General features: G+C 39.7%; 2 protein-coding genes across 7 annotated transcripts in view; one reads left to right on the top strand and one right to left on the bottom strand.

The window, feature by feature from the left end:
* The first annotated feature begins 83 nt into the window (after window positions 1-83).
* Window positions 84-4,099, top strand: NSA2 (NSA2 ribosome biogenesis factor). The gene is made up of 6 exons (XM_035309145.1): window positions 84-232; window positions 489-676; window positions 1,361-1,511; window positions 1,815-1,994; window positions 2,982-3,174; window positions 3,822-4,099. The coding sequence occupies exons 1-6, from the start codon at window positions 230-232 to the stop codon at window positions 3,887-3,889; spliced, it is 783 nt and encodes a 260-aa protein (XP_035165036.1). The 5' UTR covers window positions 84-229; the 3' UTR covers window positions 3,890-4,099.
* A 2,168-nt stretch (window positions 4,100-6,267) lies between these two features.
* Window positions 6,268-17,370, bottom strand: part of FAM169A (family with sequence similarity 169 member A) — a 46,676-nt gene continuing 35,573 nt past the window's right edge. For 5 of the 6 annotated variants that reach the window (XM_035309137.1, XM_035309138.1, XM_035309143.1 and 2 more), the window contains 5 exons: window positions 14,581-14,635; window positions 14,103-14,241; window positions 12,361-12,526; window positions 11,297-11,503; window positions 6,268-10,560 (listed from right to left, as the gene is read on the bottom strand). In XM_035309137.1, the coding sequence (XP_035165028.1) occupies window positions 10,015-10,560; window positions 11,297-11,503; window positions 12,361-12,526; window positions 14,103-14,241; window positions 14,581-14,635 (1,113 nt within the window). In that variant the 3' untranslated portion in view covers window positions 6,268-10,014. The remainder of the gene's footprint in view (window positions 10,561-11,296; window positions 11,504-12,360; window positions 12,527-14,102; window positions 14,242-14,580; window positions 14,636-17,370) is intronic. The other variant, XM_035309141.1, reaches the window with a different exon arrangement.

The raw sequence follows: 17,370 nt of genomic DNA, 5'->3' as shown, positions 1-17,370 counted from the left end.
CTCCCGCGCCGGCCTCAGCAGACGCAGCGGCCCCGCCGCGGCTCCGGCCCTCCCCGCCGCCTTCTTCGGCTCTTTTTCTCCTCGCCGAGCCGGGTGCGAAGCCCCCGCAGGAGGCCGGCAGGCCCCGGGGAGAACCAAAGAGCCGCCGAGCGGGGAGCGTTTCCAGCCGGGGCGGCCGCGCGGGGGGACCGCCCTTTTGGCAGCGCGGAGAGGCCGCGAGGAGGCCGCCATGGTGGGCACGGGACGGGGGAAAGCGGGGACGGGGCCGGGGGGACCGGAGAGGGGCCGCGGGAACCGGAGAGGGGACGGGGGACGAGGGCCGGGGGACGAGGGACGAGGGCCGGGGGACAGGAGCTGCGGGCCGGGGACGAGGTATGGGACTGGGGAACGGGGACGAGGTGTGGGGCTGGGGGACGGGAGAGGGACGGGGTTTGGGCTATGGGGACAGGGTTGGGTTTGGGTTTGACCCCGCTGCCCCGCACCCACAGCCGCAGAATGAGTACATCGAGCTGCACCGCAAGCGGTATGGGTACCGCCTGGACTACCACGAGAAGAAGAGGAAGAAGGAGGGCCGGGAGGCCCACGAGCGGTCCAGGAAGGCCAAGAAGATGATCGGGCTGAAGGCCAAGCTCTACCACAAGCAGCGGCACGCCGAGAAGATCCAGATGAAGAAGACGTGAGTAGCCGCTGCTCCCCTGGCGTCGGCCGGACATCCTGGCGCTGGGGGAATTCACAGAGCTATAAAGAGATAGTTATTGTTTGGTCATACATTGCTCTTAAACATCACTTAATTTTTAGGATAGAATGGTTAAGGCCTTATCTGACTTCCCCTCTTCTCAACTCGTGTGCTTACCGATACAGTTAACAATTCTGTTCCTAAAAGCATTTGTTAAAATAAGCATTAATTAGCAGTAGCCATGACAATAATGTAGCTACGACAACAGAAATACTGTATTGGCCTTGATTTTATTGGCTTTAGCACTGCGCAGATGTGCACTGCGCAGATGTGCTTGGCTTTGAGGGTTAGACTCTTTGCTTTAAGCTATTCAGAAATTCCTTGGTAAGAGCCATGCCTTGTATTCTTATCTTGCCAGGAATTGACAGGCTTTGATGCACTCTGTAATCTGTCAGCTGTTATATTAAGAGAAATAACTAGTTTTCCAGGAAAAATATTTAGGATTATTCCTTAAATCTAAATACATACTACGTTACATTGTTTACAAATATCTCTTTAAAAGAAAAATAAAAATGAGTAGGCACTACCTGAAGCAGGAGGCTATCATATCTCAAAAGGTGTTTTTTTTTCCCTTTTCTTAATAGTAAGTGGGTTTTCAAAAACACTGTTTTTCTTTCTTTTCAGCATTAAAATGCATGAAAAGAGAAAGACAAAGGAAAAGAATGATGACAAAACACCTAAAGGAGCTGTACCAGCATACCTGCTGGACAGAGAAGGCCAGTCACGGGCTAAGGTTCTCTCTAACATGATCAAACAGAAGAGAAAAGAGAAAGCGGTAAGTAACTATTAAAAGCCAGATTCTTGGTATTTTTTGTGACAATGATCCCATTGTGGCATTGATGCTGAAGCAAACTCGTAAGTATCGATACTATATGAAAGCTGAAATTGAATAGTTTGCCAGTCTTGAAAAAAACGTGCAATATCTTGATTTTCATAAATTTAAATACTATCTAAAATAAGTAGCTATAAGTTATATAAAAATATGGTCTACAAATATTATTTTATTTTATTCTTTGGTTGTCTCCTTTGATTTAGCAATGGCACATCTATGACTTAATGACAATTATGTTTTCTGCAGGGGAAATGGGAGGTTCCTGTGCCAAAGGTCCGTGCACAGGGAGAAACAGAAGTTTTAAAAGTGATTCGTACAGGGAAGAGAAAGAAGAAGGCCTGGAAGAGAATGGTTACAAAAGTTTGTTTTGTTGGAGATGGCTTTACTAGGAAACCTCCTAAATATGAACGATTCATTCGACCAATGGTAATGCTCCCGAGACTTAAAGAATATTTAAGTAATAATTGTCTTGACTTGCTGTTTTGAGTTTGGCAAGGAAACTTCCTTGTATGACAATGCACTTGATTACTGCTGACTTAGAGTTCTTAGTAGCTTCCTGCAGATATGTCAACTTAGAATAGCTGGAAGGTGGGGAGATACCCTTGCAGTCACAGCCACTGCCTGCATTGGAATGTTTCCACTCTTACTCAGATGACACGAATGAGTTAAAGCTATGAGCTCTCAAATCAGGAAGGTCTGTAGGAGAGGTACTTCGAAAACTTCTGTATTTTTCAAGCAACTGTGATTCTGTCAGCTGCAGAGGCCGACTCGGTTGTAGGACTCAAGTACTCTGTCCTCCTGGTTTGCTAACGAAGCTTGAAGCACAGCGGTGGCAGTATGCAAAGGAAATGCTGTTCCTGCCTGGCCTTTTTGTTAACACAGCTGCAAAGAACAGTGTGCAGGCTCTGCCTGGCTAGCGGTTCACAGGAGGGAAGGTCAGATTTAGCAAGGCAGTAGAGTTTTTATATAAATAGAAACTAGAAGCTTCAAATGGGTTTTTATTGACACACAAAGGGTTATGGTACTTAGTGGTAAAGCCCCCTTTAAAGAGCATGGGTACTTAGAAAGAGGTGTAATAAATGAGTGTTTAATATTTTGTAATATTTGTAAGGTTTTCAAGAATAAAGGAAACGTTTCAACTCTAAAAACCAGAAGGACTGTTAAATGGTTTACTGTAAACTCCTCGTTTCTTCATGGAACGTGAACCACCTGTGGTAGCAAGTATTCTTCTTGAGCCACTCTTGTTTTTTATCAGGTTCCTAACAAACCTGGCATTCTATACTAGGCAGATGACATTCTATGTTACAGATTCTCATTCTTTCCGTTCTGTTAAAATGCATAAAGCTGAGGACATAATGTGCTAAATTATCTGTGAGAGCTTAAAAACTAATTTGTTCCAACTCTCTGCAACAGGGCTTACGTTTCAAGAAGGCACATGTGACACATCCTGAACTTAAAGCTACTTTTTGCCTGCCTATCCTTGGTGTAAAAAAGAATCCATCTTCTCCTTTGTATACAACATTGGGGGTAATTACCAAAGGGACCGTCATTGAAGTGAATGTGAGTGAGCTCGGCCTGGTGACGCAAGGGGGCAAAGTTATCTGGGGTAAGTAGTTAAACTAGCTGCACTGAAGGACTATTTTAAGTCTTCATTGCCTGGTGTATTGTGAAGGCCCTGTCCTGTAAAATAGATCATCGTAATTTATCCATGTTAGGTTTTGGCTGTAGCAGAAGCAATTACTGGACAGCTATAAAAACGCTAGTTTTAGTATTAGGCTTTCAATTCAGACTTCCAACATCAAATTAGACAAAGTTCAGAAAAATGAATTAACTTGCTTGCCTGTGTCTTGCATTAAGAAGTGTTACAAGTCTGTAAAGACCTAACCGTGTAAACTATGAATAATCAAGTTTTCAGTGAAAGTTGTACGTAGAAGTGTCTTCATTGCATCACGCTAACTTCTTTTAACAATGAGGTTGACTTGGACAGCAGAATGTGTAGCAGAACTTGTGATTTATTTTTTTTTAATTTACCTAGAATTCTTGAGGATGCATTTATAAAAACAGCCTGAATAGTATATTGAGAATGAAAGTTTGCAGCTCACCAGAAAGTATATTTAGATTTCAGAATGCTTTGAGTTTGAGAACAGGAATTTTTTCCCATTCTAAGGAGACTTACGGATTAAACTTGCAAACATGTAAAATTTGCTATATAGGCTACTTCAAGCTTTTGTAAACATTTCCTTTTCTCTTTAGGGAAATACGCACAAGTAACAAACAATCCAGAAAATGATGGCTGTATTAACGCAGTTCTGCTCATCTAAGCTGTGTTTCATACTAAGCATTGGACATTGACTCTTAAAAAATCGGTGCAGTTTCAACAAGTTTGGAAGATCTCTGGAACCTTCAACCATTCAGGAACGTTGGCCCACAAGCTGATGAGGAATTTAAATGCACCAGAAAGGACTGTTCAGATTTCTACCCTTTTCAGGTGAACAGTGTCTAAATAAAGTAATTTGATTTTCATGCTTGGCTGACATGGTGTGGATTTGAACTAAATCTTCTCATCAACTGTACAGTAGCAGTTGCCTGACTCTGATAATATTCTATAAATACTTAGCTCACAATCCTATCAGTAGGAAATAAAGCCATTATCTCCCACGATGGCCTACTGTAAAGCTAAAGTTACACAGGAGCATGTGAACTTGTATTCAGCAGCTGGGAAAGTAGTAGTGTTGGAAGGATGCAGTCTTACTGCAGATGGACATCAGAAATTGAGCACTCTAGTTTGGTACTTGCCCCTACAGAAGGATGGGGTTGGCTCACATCTGCAGTGTGAGGTTGTGGGAAGGGTAGTTTGCTAGAAGGGCAATGACTTTTTTCCTGTTACCTCCATTATTTCTCCCCCTTGCATCCCTTACTGCATTTGTGGCTGTAGAGCAGGCAGGCAAGATATTAACAGTTTCATAAGGTAAAATTCAAGAAGCAGGGTTTTCAAGATAATGTGGTATTTGAGAACAGCGTGGTAACACTGATATTGCAGCTCCTTGTTGCTATCATGGGTGATTTAAGATCATAAGCAGCAACTGATCAAGGTATATTTATCCTCAAAATATAGGAAACAAGCTGCTTTTACAGTGACTTCCTCTGATGCTGTAGACTGCATCAGTCATCTTCCAGTCAAGAGTTTGGTGGTTAACTAAGTACCATCTTTCACTACAGACACACAGCATTTTATAGTCCTACTCTTAAACAGTATTTCACTTCAAAGCAAAGGAGGTTTTTAACACAAATGTAAAGTCAAGTCCTTATAAACTTTTTTTCTGATTTATGAAGGTCTTCTTATTCCCCCAGCACTGTAAGAGGGAAACTTTCAAACAGAGCTCTTGAGATATTTCAGAGTATTTGTTTTTGAACATAGAGGGAAGTTTAAGATCAAAGGAGGCTGTCTGCAGCTATCACGCATGCAACAGGCCACAGGGAAAGGCAGTCTGAATAGCAGATGGTAGAACCACACAATAGTTAAGGTTGGAAGGGACCTCTTGAGATTGTCTAGTCTAACTCCCCTGCTTAAAGCAGAGTCAACTGCAGTAGGTGTCTGAGGACAGTGTCCAGTCAGATTTTTACTGTCTCTAGGGATAGAGACTCAATAACCATTCTAGACAACTTGATCCAGTGTTTGACCACTCTTCAGTTTAGGAAAAGTTTAAGGTTTAAATAGAATTTTTCTGTATGCTAGTTTGTAGCCACTGCTTCGCATCCTGGCACTGGATACACTAAGAATCTATTTCCATCTTCTTTATGTCCTCCTATCACGTATTTGTACATAAGGGTAAGATGCCTGTTGCCCCCACCCCAAGTATTCTCTTCTCTAGGTTAAACAATTGCAGCTCTCTCAGCCTCATATATGAGAGATATTCCAATCCTATAATCATCTTCGTGACCATAACACCATTTCCATCTGGAATTCAAGCCAAACAGTTAAGTTTGATGTTTATGTACTAGGTTTGTGATTTCTCTTACACCATCTGAGAGAAACAATAATACTTTAAGTATACCTTAGTTTTCTCCTCTTACAGGTTATTTTGTTAGTTTAATATATCACCATAGTCTGGATTTAGTAACTGTGATTTTTACTCGTGCAATTAAGTGATTCAAAACTAAAAGGTTACAAGCCAGTTAGTCATATGCTTGTTGTCAAAACAGAAAAGCCTGCAGTTTTTGTTGCTTTACCCTTTACTGCATGTTAAAAACATGGGCACAATACTTTAATTTTCTATTGCATTGTACTGCTGCCCCTCTCTCCCTCCACATAAACTACAGCTGCCTCAGGAACACTACTGCATTTTGTGTTGTAAATACATTACTTGTTGGCTGGGTAATACAATTGTTGCAATTCAAAATGCATTTTAATGTAACGCTATAGGGAGTTGATAAGCTTACACCAAATATGCAGTATGGTGCAAATTGCTGAATGCATATGGTAAACATACAGAACAGCCTAGTCTACAGCTCTTTATCTGTGGAATAAACTAATTATTTGCAGCTTTTTTATATATATGAAGGTAAAGGATTTTTTAATTTATAATCTTCGAGCTTTTAAATGAAATTGTAAAATGAGGCTAATTATAATTACACAATTTTGTTCTAGTGAACTTTAAAAGATGCCTCATGTAGCAGAAATAAATACTAAAAAATAAAATAAATCACAAAATAAGTTTAATTACTACTTCAAAACATTTCAAAAGCAGTCAAGACAATACTAAAAAAAAGAAAACCTAAACCACATTGTAACTAGACTTAAGTACAGTACTCTAGAATAGCATCACATCTTTCATAGGATTTATAAACAGGTTATCATTAGTTTAAAAACATCTCACACCACATTTATGAAAATAAATTTAGAAGTGTATCTTCTTCGAAATAAAATTCTATAATGGTTGCTCAAAGCACAGAAGATCAAACTTAGGGCTCTTTATTGCTGTGTTCAACTTAGTGGTGTTTATAAGTTGTAGATGATCAGTTCAATTCATCACATCTACAAACGCTAGATAGTTCAAAAAAAGAAAAGCTAATGTCAGACATCATTTAAAAACAAGTTAAAAGCACATTTGAATGAGACATTTTCATGTAAAGGGCTATGAAACATGAAAACAGCAAACAAGAATTGTCTGAAATGAAGAGACTGGAAGAAACTGGGATAAGCAAAGCAAATTCCACTAAAAATTAACAAGCAGGACAAGAGACATTTTAACAAATGTTGGATTCAAATACAAAACCATTTACCATTTGAGTGTAAGGTTGAAGACAAAAGGTTTTTTAAACTCTATTCCTAGACTAAATAAAGCTCAAAAATACTGTTCGCTTTCACCATACACATGTAGTTCCACAGCACGTTGTAATAGTATTTGGTACAAATGTATAAAGTTGATGTTTTTAATCATTGGTTGCTGGTGCGATCCTAAAAATTCTTTAACAGTTCAATGGCAATGAGCCAGACAGTTAACAGATCTAACAAATATTGTCTGAGCCTAAAAAACGCTGGTTTTCCCCAAGGTAAAACATTTCAGTCAATACAGTTTTCAGGTAAGTTAACCTAACAGAAAGTACAGACTATTAAGCTACTGTTCCCCTACTGGACAGTCAGTATAGCAAAAAAAAACTACTATTTAAAGTCAGTAGTTCAATTTAGCTACACAATATTTACTGCAAGATGATTGATGCCAAAGAAGTTATTACAGAAATAAACTGCCTTTTAGTTCAAAGTACTGCTGCAATCACAGTTAAGAACTATGTCTAGTTTTCAAGACAGCTGTTACCAGAACTGTTTATCATACCACAACTGCCCACATTAGGTAGGTAATAACCTGGGCATTGGCACTACCTCAGGTACCCCAGATATATAGAGGTAGCTACTCAAGAATACACTTAAAGATATGAGTTTAAGCTCAGTATTTAAGACTCTGACTCACTGAAATTAGATCAGAAATCCGACTGTTCTCAGTAGAAACCAAGACCGACCTCATCTAATAATCTTGTTGTAGTATTTCCATATTTAATATGCAAATGTCCTAAGAGTAAGATACTAATTGAAATTAGTTCAAGTTTGGCCATGAAAAAAAAAGAGCCTGGTAAGTGAAATGACCTTCTCACAGTGTTTTCCAACCTTACAGGGAATACAAGTGACAACATATCCATTAAAAATCTACCTAAAAGTAACTGGGACTCATTGTTCATGAGCAACAGAATCCTTAACTTAAAGCGAACGCATTTGTATCAATTGAAGTATTTAACAGATTAATGTCTAGTAAAGTTTGGTCTAACAAACAGAACATGAGTCATGATATACTGTATACAACCAACCTTTAAGTTTCACAAATCCCACCCTCAGCAATGCAATAGATGCTTTTTCTAACTATTACTCACCTTTTTCTACAATAAATCTTAGCACTAAAAGAGAAGCCATAGCATAGATAAGTTCTGTCTCAAGTGTTTCACAGAAAATGTTTAATTAGTTTGAGAAGCTTAAGGTTCACTTGAATATGTTTACGAACAATCATGTAAGATCTTGAATATTTATCAGTCACAGGGTTCATAAGGAGTAAATGTACATTGACAGGAAGTTACAACTGTGTTCAAGAAACCCAGATTTAAATGTGATCCCATGCACCCTGAATCCACAGATTATCTAATACCTGTTTCTGGGGAAACAAACAAACAAACAAACAAAAAAACACCTCCCCCCAATAATCTTTGAACAGATAAAAAGCATTGCACTTCATCAGCTGAAATAAATAGTAAGCATATACCTTATACAGTTAAAATATTTTATAAATACAGTTAAACTGTATAAGCACAAAATGAGAAAAACAGATTCTTAAATTAGCTGCACAGAGGGACAAGAATTAAGACAGCATTGCAACTATTCAAGTGAACCTTAGAAGTCCTGAACAGCAATTTCCAGAAACCCTCTACTCTCAAGACACTGTGGGAGACTAGTTCACTAATCCTGGAAAAGGTATACAGCAGGGCAAATAGCTGTGTGATTTCCTGTTATTAGAACCACTGTTCTTTCTTACTCCTGAGTTTTTAACCCATTACAGGAGGAGCTTCATTTATTGAAAGAAGTACATAGCAAATTACTTAACCTCTGAAGGGAAACATGCATGAATAGCCTGTTTACATTTCTGTTTGCATATAGCAAAGTTTAATTCCTGCTTTTAATAAAAGCTATAAACTGGGAAGATATTACCCCAGGAATTATACCCAAGTTATAAAAAGAAAGTGGGAATTATAAGTATTTTCAGCTATCCCCTCAAAACTCCTAAAGGCATAGTGTTTGGCAATAAAATAAAAAAACTTGCTGAAACATCCACTAATATTCACACTAATGAATGTCACAACCACCTGAAATGCCAGAGCTCACAGGAGTCACACACCTGGCAGAGACAATTTCAACAGATACTCCGCAGCATCAGCTGAGTATTTAGAAAATACAACCATCACTTCCATTCAGACTGATACTAGATCAAAAGCTGTCATATCCTTGTCCTGTAATGTAACAAAGTAATCAAGTAGCCATTCAATACATGCAAGTAGTTAGAAAGGCTATCAAACAATTCCGTAAGTGTACTGGAGTCTACACTCCATACATTCTGAAGAAACTTACACTTAGCAAGACACTCACTTTGGAAGCTACAAATACAATTTACTGTATAGGCAGCTCTAAATCTTCACATTAAAAACTTAATTATCTTCGTGTGCTATAGTAGGTGCTGTGTTGATGGTGTTATGGGTGACTCAGCTGTCTCCAGTGATTAGCAAATAGTTGGGAATCAGAAATAGAGCCATTCTCTCCTGTCTGACTCTAGTGAAAGACAGATGCTGCTCATGGTTTTTTGATCTAATGACTTGTACCTTCTAGTATATTGAGATCTAGAATTACAGAATCTTACATTCTTTTAATCTCATCTGAGAAAGCCTATGGGAAGGGAACAAGAAGAGAGTGAAGATGTTTCTTGTTCTGCTCTTCTCCACAGTAGAGAACACAAGATTAGGAAAAAAAAAATGCTAGTGATGTCTGGCCTTGTGGAAGTTTATGGAAATTTTAGTGACCTTAATAGAGCCAGGATTTCACACTTTTTCTTCCAAGACTGCCACCTCAGATATGCAAACTGTTCGTTTACTAGCACAACTGTATTTTTTTCGGTATGTATCCTTTATAAAAGGAGGAGACTGGCTGTTTACTTTCATACTCTGATGAAGCTCAATGTCTACTAGTTAAAAATTCATGAGAATTTGAGTAAAGGTGATAAATCCCCAAATGACGTCCAACCCAGCATTTTAAACGTGTGTCCTGTGTCCCAGATGGTTTAGTTACACTCTAGTGTTTTACACAAAATAACAACTTTCTTACAAATATATGAATTAACAACCAATACTTCATTTTTTAAGCTGGCTTTCCTTTTTTCTTGGGAGGACCTTTGTAACCTTTGGCCTTTCTTCGCAAATTTCTCCGATCCACAATGGGTACCTCAATTTCTGCTTCCTCGGAGCTACTGTCAGCAGCCCGCTCTGCCGCTGTCTGTGTGTACTGCTCAGCAGACTCTTCCAAGTGCTCTTCCAACTGGTTCTTCTGTCCTTCTTGTCCAGAAGGCTGCTGAAAAGAAACACCCTCCAGTTCCACCACTATCAAAGAGCTCTGACCCAAGGTATCAGGGGCCTCCTGTGAGTTGTGCCCTGCTTCCTCATTTTGATCTTCCACTGAGGAAGCTGTTTTGGGTGACACATTTTCAGAAACAGATTCTTCTGCTGCTTCAGTTATCACATTGTTTGGTAGGCCATTGTCTGAGGGTTCTTCCTTTGATGCTGAGGCAACTGCATTCTCAGTGGATGATTTTTTCTTTTCAGATTCTTGTTGGTCTTCCTCTGAACCCTCTTTCTCTACTGATGTACTTTCTTCAGTTAGTGCTTCTGAATCATTTGCATTTACAGCCTGAGGGGTGGGAGGGCAGAAAAACAGAGGGACAATTAACTTAAGATACAAGTGGCTGAATGACTACCACCCCTAGCTAATAATTACAGAGGATATTTTAGCGTTAAGCAGTTTCTGGAACTGCATGCATAGTCAAACCAATACTATTCTCCTCGTTGCAGAAAGCTACTTCATGAACTGCATTTGATATTAATCAAATTATTCAAAGAATTGTTCGGTAAACATGTTCTGAAATTAATCTCATGGAAAAAAGGGAAGTGTTTTATTTTAGACAGACATTTATTTCGCTAGCATAACTCCACTTTTGTACTACAAACAACAACAAGTTAAATCTGTGTTCTAGAAGGGTATTTTATTAGAAATTAATTGCTTGTATACTTCATCAGGGCAGACTTACTAGATAAAATAAAGATGTGGCTTTCAATTATATCCACCTAAAATTTTACTGAGAAATAGCTGTTTCATTACTGCCAAGGCAAACTGGAGTAAAGGAGCTTTCTTTTTGGTATCACATAGATATACGTCCTATTTCTGCATATTAAAACAGAAGCGTTAGTATATTCTGTTAATGGATTTACAACATCTTTCCTAAGAATTGCTGCTCCCAAAAATTTCATGTGATGAGGGGGGCCACCTTCTATCTTTTACTTAACAGAAGACAAAACAGCAAGATATGTACATCCTTAAGGAAAACAAAACAAAACAAAACAAAAACATTTTGTTTCCATGCCCTTACCTTATCTAAAACAGTATCTTCTGCAGGTTTTGCTGGAGATTCAATGACTAATGGAACAAGCAGTGTTACAGGTTCTTCTCCTTGACTCTCAGACTGCAATTTTGATTCACCACCTAGAGCTTCATTTGCTGTCTCCTCTTCGGCCGTAAGTGAGGTCTTCCCAGTTTCTTCTGCTACCTCACCATTAAGAGATTCAGATGGCGTTTCCTAAAAAACACATTTCTAAGTCAAGATTATGCCCAGCCCTTGTTCCCAAACACTAGTTGGTATATCTGGGATCTAACTTTTTATTTTAGATATGAAAAGCAGCTAACGTGGATACCTAGAAATGTGCATCAAGAAGGCAGAGCTCAGCACAGAGTGGCTATCCAACTACCTAGCCAGCATATTAGCTTGGTGCTGTCACCTGCACTGAACATCTGACCACGGCTTTTATGGTAAACAGCCAGCCAAATAGCATACATATTACAGTCATTCCTTGAAATACAGGTTGGTGAACCCAACATAGTTTATGGTCCACTTCCTCACAAATCAGTAAGAACTGAAAATCCTGGACATATTGCTAGGCACAGAGGGCACTCCCAGATCTAAAAATCAATCAAGTAACAAGTCTTTGTTCAAATTCAGCTTCAGTCTACAAAGTCAGACAAGCTTTACGGGGAGAAGAAAATTGACAGTAGTCACTGAAGCCTATCAGCTATTAACTTATTCACTGAAACTTTTTTCCCCCTCTTATTAGAAATACGGGATCAGATTTTGACCCTACTCCAGTTCTCTCAATTTTTTAAATAGAACAAATCAATTAAGAAAGCCAGGTTAATAGACAAGCTATTCACTTTTCTGAAGATCCTATGAACTCTATTGTTCCAAGTAAGTGTAAAGGAATTTTCCCTTGGCACTAATTCTATTCTAGCTCTAGGTTCTCAGATATACTACTCAACAAAGCATTGTACAGAAATTGAAGAGTCAATAACCACATTCATCAAGGCAGCAAGGACCATGTATTACAAAAACTGTAGTCATGTTGCAAACTTTTCATCTTCTGTGGTGAGAACCCAGCTCACCTCCTTCTCACTCACTTTCTCAGATGGCGGTATATGTAACTCAGTTTCTGATACAGACTGTTCCTCGTTTTCAGTGATCATTTCCTCATCGCTTTCATCAGCATTCTCTTCAGGTTCTTCTACAAGGACTTCGAAGCGTTCAAATAGGTTGGCACGAACTTCTAGCCTGCAGCAGGTATTAATATATACCCCTTAAGTCTTTTAGATTAATACATAATTTAGACTAATACATAAATCAGCAGGGAAAGTCTTTCATGACTGATTTTGAACCTCTATATGAAATATGAATCCAGAAAACTAAACAGGTCTAAAAATGATAAATTCCTAATTAGGAGAAATATCTCAACTAGGCAAAGGTGCTATAGCAGTTATAGAGTGAAGGCATCTTGTTTCCATTTTATGTGAAAAGTCAGAAATATGTTGTTTTAAACAAAGTTTGTTTCTTTAAATCTAGAAAGCAATAGTGCATTACACATTTAAAAGCTATAAAGGGATGCAAAAGAAAGCAACTTCACCCAGCCTCACTACAGAAACAGCTTAAAATTATGGAGCTATGTAAGCAAGTATGTTTGTATAATTACTGAGTATACATTTTCTATGAAGACCACAAATGGAGAAGAATTTAAGGTGACAAACATCATGGCTGAAGAAGATTCAAATGAGCTAGATATGAAATTAGCCAAAAGCTAAAGATGAAACTCTAATGCACCTGCAATGCAGTAACACCATCTCAAGTATTCAGTTCTTTTTTTCTGATATGCTGAAACTTAGACATACTGAAAATATTATATACAAGCATACATGCAATATATACAGGTACATGTAATAGATTTGCAGGAGGCTACTTCTCAATCTCACAGTGAAGAAATCTTCACTTGCTCAAGAGGTGTTTTTTTGTTGTTTGTTCTGATTTGGTGGAGGGAGGGGAAGAGGAAGGAGGAAGAGAGAGAAAAGCAGTGTATATCTATGAATATACATACACTCACAGACATAAAGGGAGACGATGGAGTGCTTTTGTTTTTAAATAATAGCCAAATCTCTGCTTTCTCGACAGAAATCACTGCAATTTAGAACTTCAGGCCCTGTCCTACACAAACTGTTGTAGTACATGAATGGTGGTACACTTACATCTCACACAGATTTTCACAGTTATTACACAGGAGAATGTTCTTTAAGCTGGAGATGACTTTCTTCTTTTATGGAGGTTTTAAATCAGGGTTTGTCTGAACAAGAGCTTTACTTTGAATAAGGGTGGCTCCCTGCAACTCTTCTGTTAAATTACAAGTAGTAACCAGCTCCCAGACCAAACAGTCAGACTATTTTACAGCAATATGCCACCATAATAAGATCAGAAACGGAACTCTAATCAGGACTACACATAGTGTTGCGAATACTTGTCCAGTTATATTATCACAAGAAACTACTCTGTGTGAGTAGAGATGTTTTTAATGAAGGCTAAGCTATAACAGAACTTGTAAATACACCCTCTTTCCTTGCTATTTTCCTACTGTCATTTCCCATGTCCTTTGAGATTTCAGTGAAGCAGATGCAACCACTCTTGATGTGAGATCTCAATTTCCTTTTTCACACCATTCTTTATTTTCAGTAATTTTAAAAATCAAGTAAGCAAGCAGAAGTAGAAATAAAGGAGAAGACACAACAAATATCACAGCGGGAGAGACTGCTATAGTATGTGACTATCCAAGCAACTGAATAAAAAAATAAAATATGGGCTCCCTTACCTGCGGTCTGGCACATGATGAACATTTTCCTCATCTCCTTGGGAAGTTTCAGGTCCAGAATCCTGGCTATCTTTTCCTATCCTGGGACGTTTTAAATGACTGCTTCGTGTCCGAATAGCAATGAGTGCAACATCAGGGTCTTAAGAAAAAACAAATAAGTTTAAAAAATAAACAAATGCAGTCTAAGATCTGCAAATAATTTTTCCCTAATATTTCATTAAAACAACTGAGTGCAAGTAAACCAACATTTCACTCTGACACTTACTCTGAATATACATGCATAGATTTGTTATTAATACCCATAATAATTTTCTCCCAAGACTTCCAAATGTTTGAGTTGAGCGATAACAACTTAGAGGAAGGCATGTTTCCATACACTTTGCAGATGAGCACACTAAGCTCAAAAACAGTAGAAGAGTCTGCTAACCTACTAATCCATAATAATCACAACACTGATAATCAGATCAGTTATTCTTACCTTCAGATGTGCTTGCAAGGACATCTAATGATTCTCTGCCTTTTTGAGAGTCAATCTAAAATAAAAGCAATACCAATGTTACTCTTGTACTGCATCTGGCTGGGATGTTACCTTTCCCTGCAGCAGCCCATACAGTGCTGCGCTCTGCACTTGTAGCTAGAACAGCAGTGGTATCACACCGGTGTTGTGTCTGCTGCTGAGCAGTGCTGGCACAGCATCAGGACTCTCTCTGACCCTCCTAGGGGGTGGGCAAAAACGTGAGAGAGAAACATCACCAGGGCAGCTGACCTAAACCAACCAAAGGGATATTCCATACCATGTGGTGTCACACTCAGCAATAAAAGGTGGAAAAAGGAAGAAGAGGGGAGGGGTGGGCTCTTGTTGCGAAAACGTCTGTCCTCCTCCCGAACACTGGCTACGTGCATTGAGGCCCTGCTTCAAGGACGTGGTCAAGCATTGCTCATTTGTGGGAAATAGGGAGTAATTTCTTTCCTCTGCACTTCCACACAGTCTTTAGTTATTGTGTTTTGTTATTCCCTTTCCCCCTTTCCCTTTTTTCCATGTAGTTGAATTGTTTAATTAATAATAATATTTCCTTAATATTTTTCCCCCTTTAATTAAATTATCCTTATCTCAACCTGTGAGTTGTTCTTTCCTTTACTTCTTCCCCTCCTCATCTGAGGAGGGGGAGTGAGAGAGTGGTTGTGGTGTTCAGCTGCCTAGCAAGGTAAAACCACCACAGTCCTTTTTGGCGCCCAACGTGGGGCACAAAGGGTTGAGATAACAATAGAATTGATTAAGACTCGCACAACTAACACACTTGCTAGTCACCATGTTCAGTGTCCTGTTAATATTGGCTTGTCTGATCATGTGTCATGCAATCCTTGTCACATTCTCATTTCTCCTTTATATCCGATCCGAGAACGTGCTACAATCTGTCTTCGTTTTTTTAAACTCGCCGTGCTGCCAAGCACTGGCCTTGAGTTTAATCTGGCATTCAGGTTCTGCACTGTTATCATTTGGGTCTCATGGAAACTATCTTTTAGAGAATATTCAGAATTACACTGCCTTCCTTTCCTCATCTGAAAGTCAGTTTATGAATAATATCAGGAATGGTACCTTCTCCTTTCACAGTGGGCTAATTACAACAGTTTTTGAGTATTTTGAATATCCATGTGTAACCCATATATTGATATTTCTAATTCTGCATAATGGGTCTTCTCTTCTCTCTACAATTAGTCAATTGTTAAGAAAGGTTACCCAGCAATCTGTCCTGAAACAGCCTTGTGGCAGGTGGCAAGGTGTGTGGGAGGATATAGGCAGGTACCTGTCACAGGTGTCTCCCCCAGTAGTTTTGAACTTCACCCCTGAACAAGTGCAAAATCCTAAAAACCTGACAGACTGTTTGAGAGTTGTATGCCCTGACCCTGACAATGCCGGAGAACGACAGCTTGCAGCACTGTGCTGGGTCCTGGCTTACTCCTACCAAACACTGTTTTAACATCATCCAGCACCTTGAAGAGAGAGGGAGGAAGTCTCTGAATCTGATGACCAGATAACACACGCTGTGGCTGACCCAGAGGACCAACCGACTAGGGTATCAGTCGCCCCCACAGTCAAGTCAAAACAATGGAAATGGAAGTCAGCTCGTTTAGTAAGGGAAGAAGCCTCTCCTAAGAAGGAGGGAGAAGGGGAAAAGGCAGGCACCTCTAAAGCAGTGCCATCACAAAAACAGCAGGAAGAAGAGATGGAAATCATAAACGAATCAGAAACCATTCGATCCCTATCCCTGACTGAGCTGCAAGAAATATGAAAGGATTATGGTTGACACGCAGGTGAATACATCCTCACCTGGCTGCTTCAATGCTGGGACACAGGGGCCAGTATCCAACAATTAGAAGGCAATGAAGCCAAGCAGCTGGGATCCCTCTCTAGAGAAATGGTAATTGACAAAGGAATCTGTAGATAGGGACACAGGTTCTCAGCCTCTGGAGGCGACTCCTGGCAGCTGTGAAAGAAAGGTATCCCCATAAGGAAGACATTGTATATCAAGTAGGCAAGTGGGCCACTGTGGATAAAGGTGTCCAGCAACTGAGAAAATCAGCTGTGCTGGAGATGATTTATAGTGATTCGGACAATGCCCAGACACCTAAAGATCCCGATGAAGTCCAGTGCACAACATCCATGTGGCGTAAATTGGTGCAGAGTGCACCATCATCACATGCCAGTACGCAGGCAATGTTTAATTGGGATGAGGGCATGGGACCAACAGTGTATAATCTGTCCTGACAGCTTCAAAAATATGAAGACAATCTCTCTGCTCCACTATGGGCCTGTGTCTCAGCGGTGGAGAAACTGTCTGAAAGACTTGACCACCTTGTAGAACAAGCATATCCCTCCTCATCCAGAGGGAGTGATATTTCAGCCACTAAGAATCAGTATTTTTCTGCTTGAGAGAGTACCCAAGACGCACACCACGTGGCACCTTGTGGTTTTATCTGCGTGACCACGGGGAAGATATAAGGAAAAGTGGATGGTGTACCTACTTCAATCCTAGCTGCTCAGGTACGTGAACTGAAAGGAAACACAGCAGCAAGATGAGGGGCTCCTAAGAAAAATGCTGCTCCAGTTTCTGTTGGGCAGTTCTCCAGAGGCAGCAGAAGAGCTGATGTTATTCTTGACCCTGATGAAGGGACCTCTGCTTCTCATTTGCAAGAATTTAGTGGCAGACGTTCCAACCAGGACTAGAGGGGCCCTGCCTCTGGCCAGGTAGAGGAGAGGGATAACCGG

Source organism: Oxyura jamaicensis, chromosome Z (genome assembly GCF_011077185.1).
Source record: "Oxyura jamaicensis isolate SHBP4307 breed ruddy duck chromosome Z, BPBGC_Ojam_1.0, whole genome shotgun sequence".
NCBI lineage: Eukaryota > Metazoa > Chordata > Aves > Anseriformes > Anatidae > Oxyura > Oxyura jamaicensis.
This window is presented reverse-complemented; position numbering and strand designations above follow the sequence as displayed.

What these genes read in the sequence shown, in the direction of transcription:
- NSA2 (XM_035309145.1), top strand. An exon ending in AAGATCCAGATGAAGAAGAC is followed by an intron (nt 677 to 1,360) that starts GTGAGTAGCCGC and finishes CTTTCTTTTCAG; the next exon opens with CATTAAAATGCATGAAAAGA. An exon ending in AGGGGGCAAAGTTATCTGGG is followed by an intron (nt 3,175 to 3,821) that starts GTAAGTAGTTAA and finishes TTTTCTCTTTAG; the next exon opens with GGAAATACGCACAAGTAACA.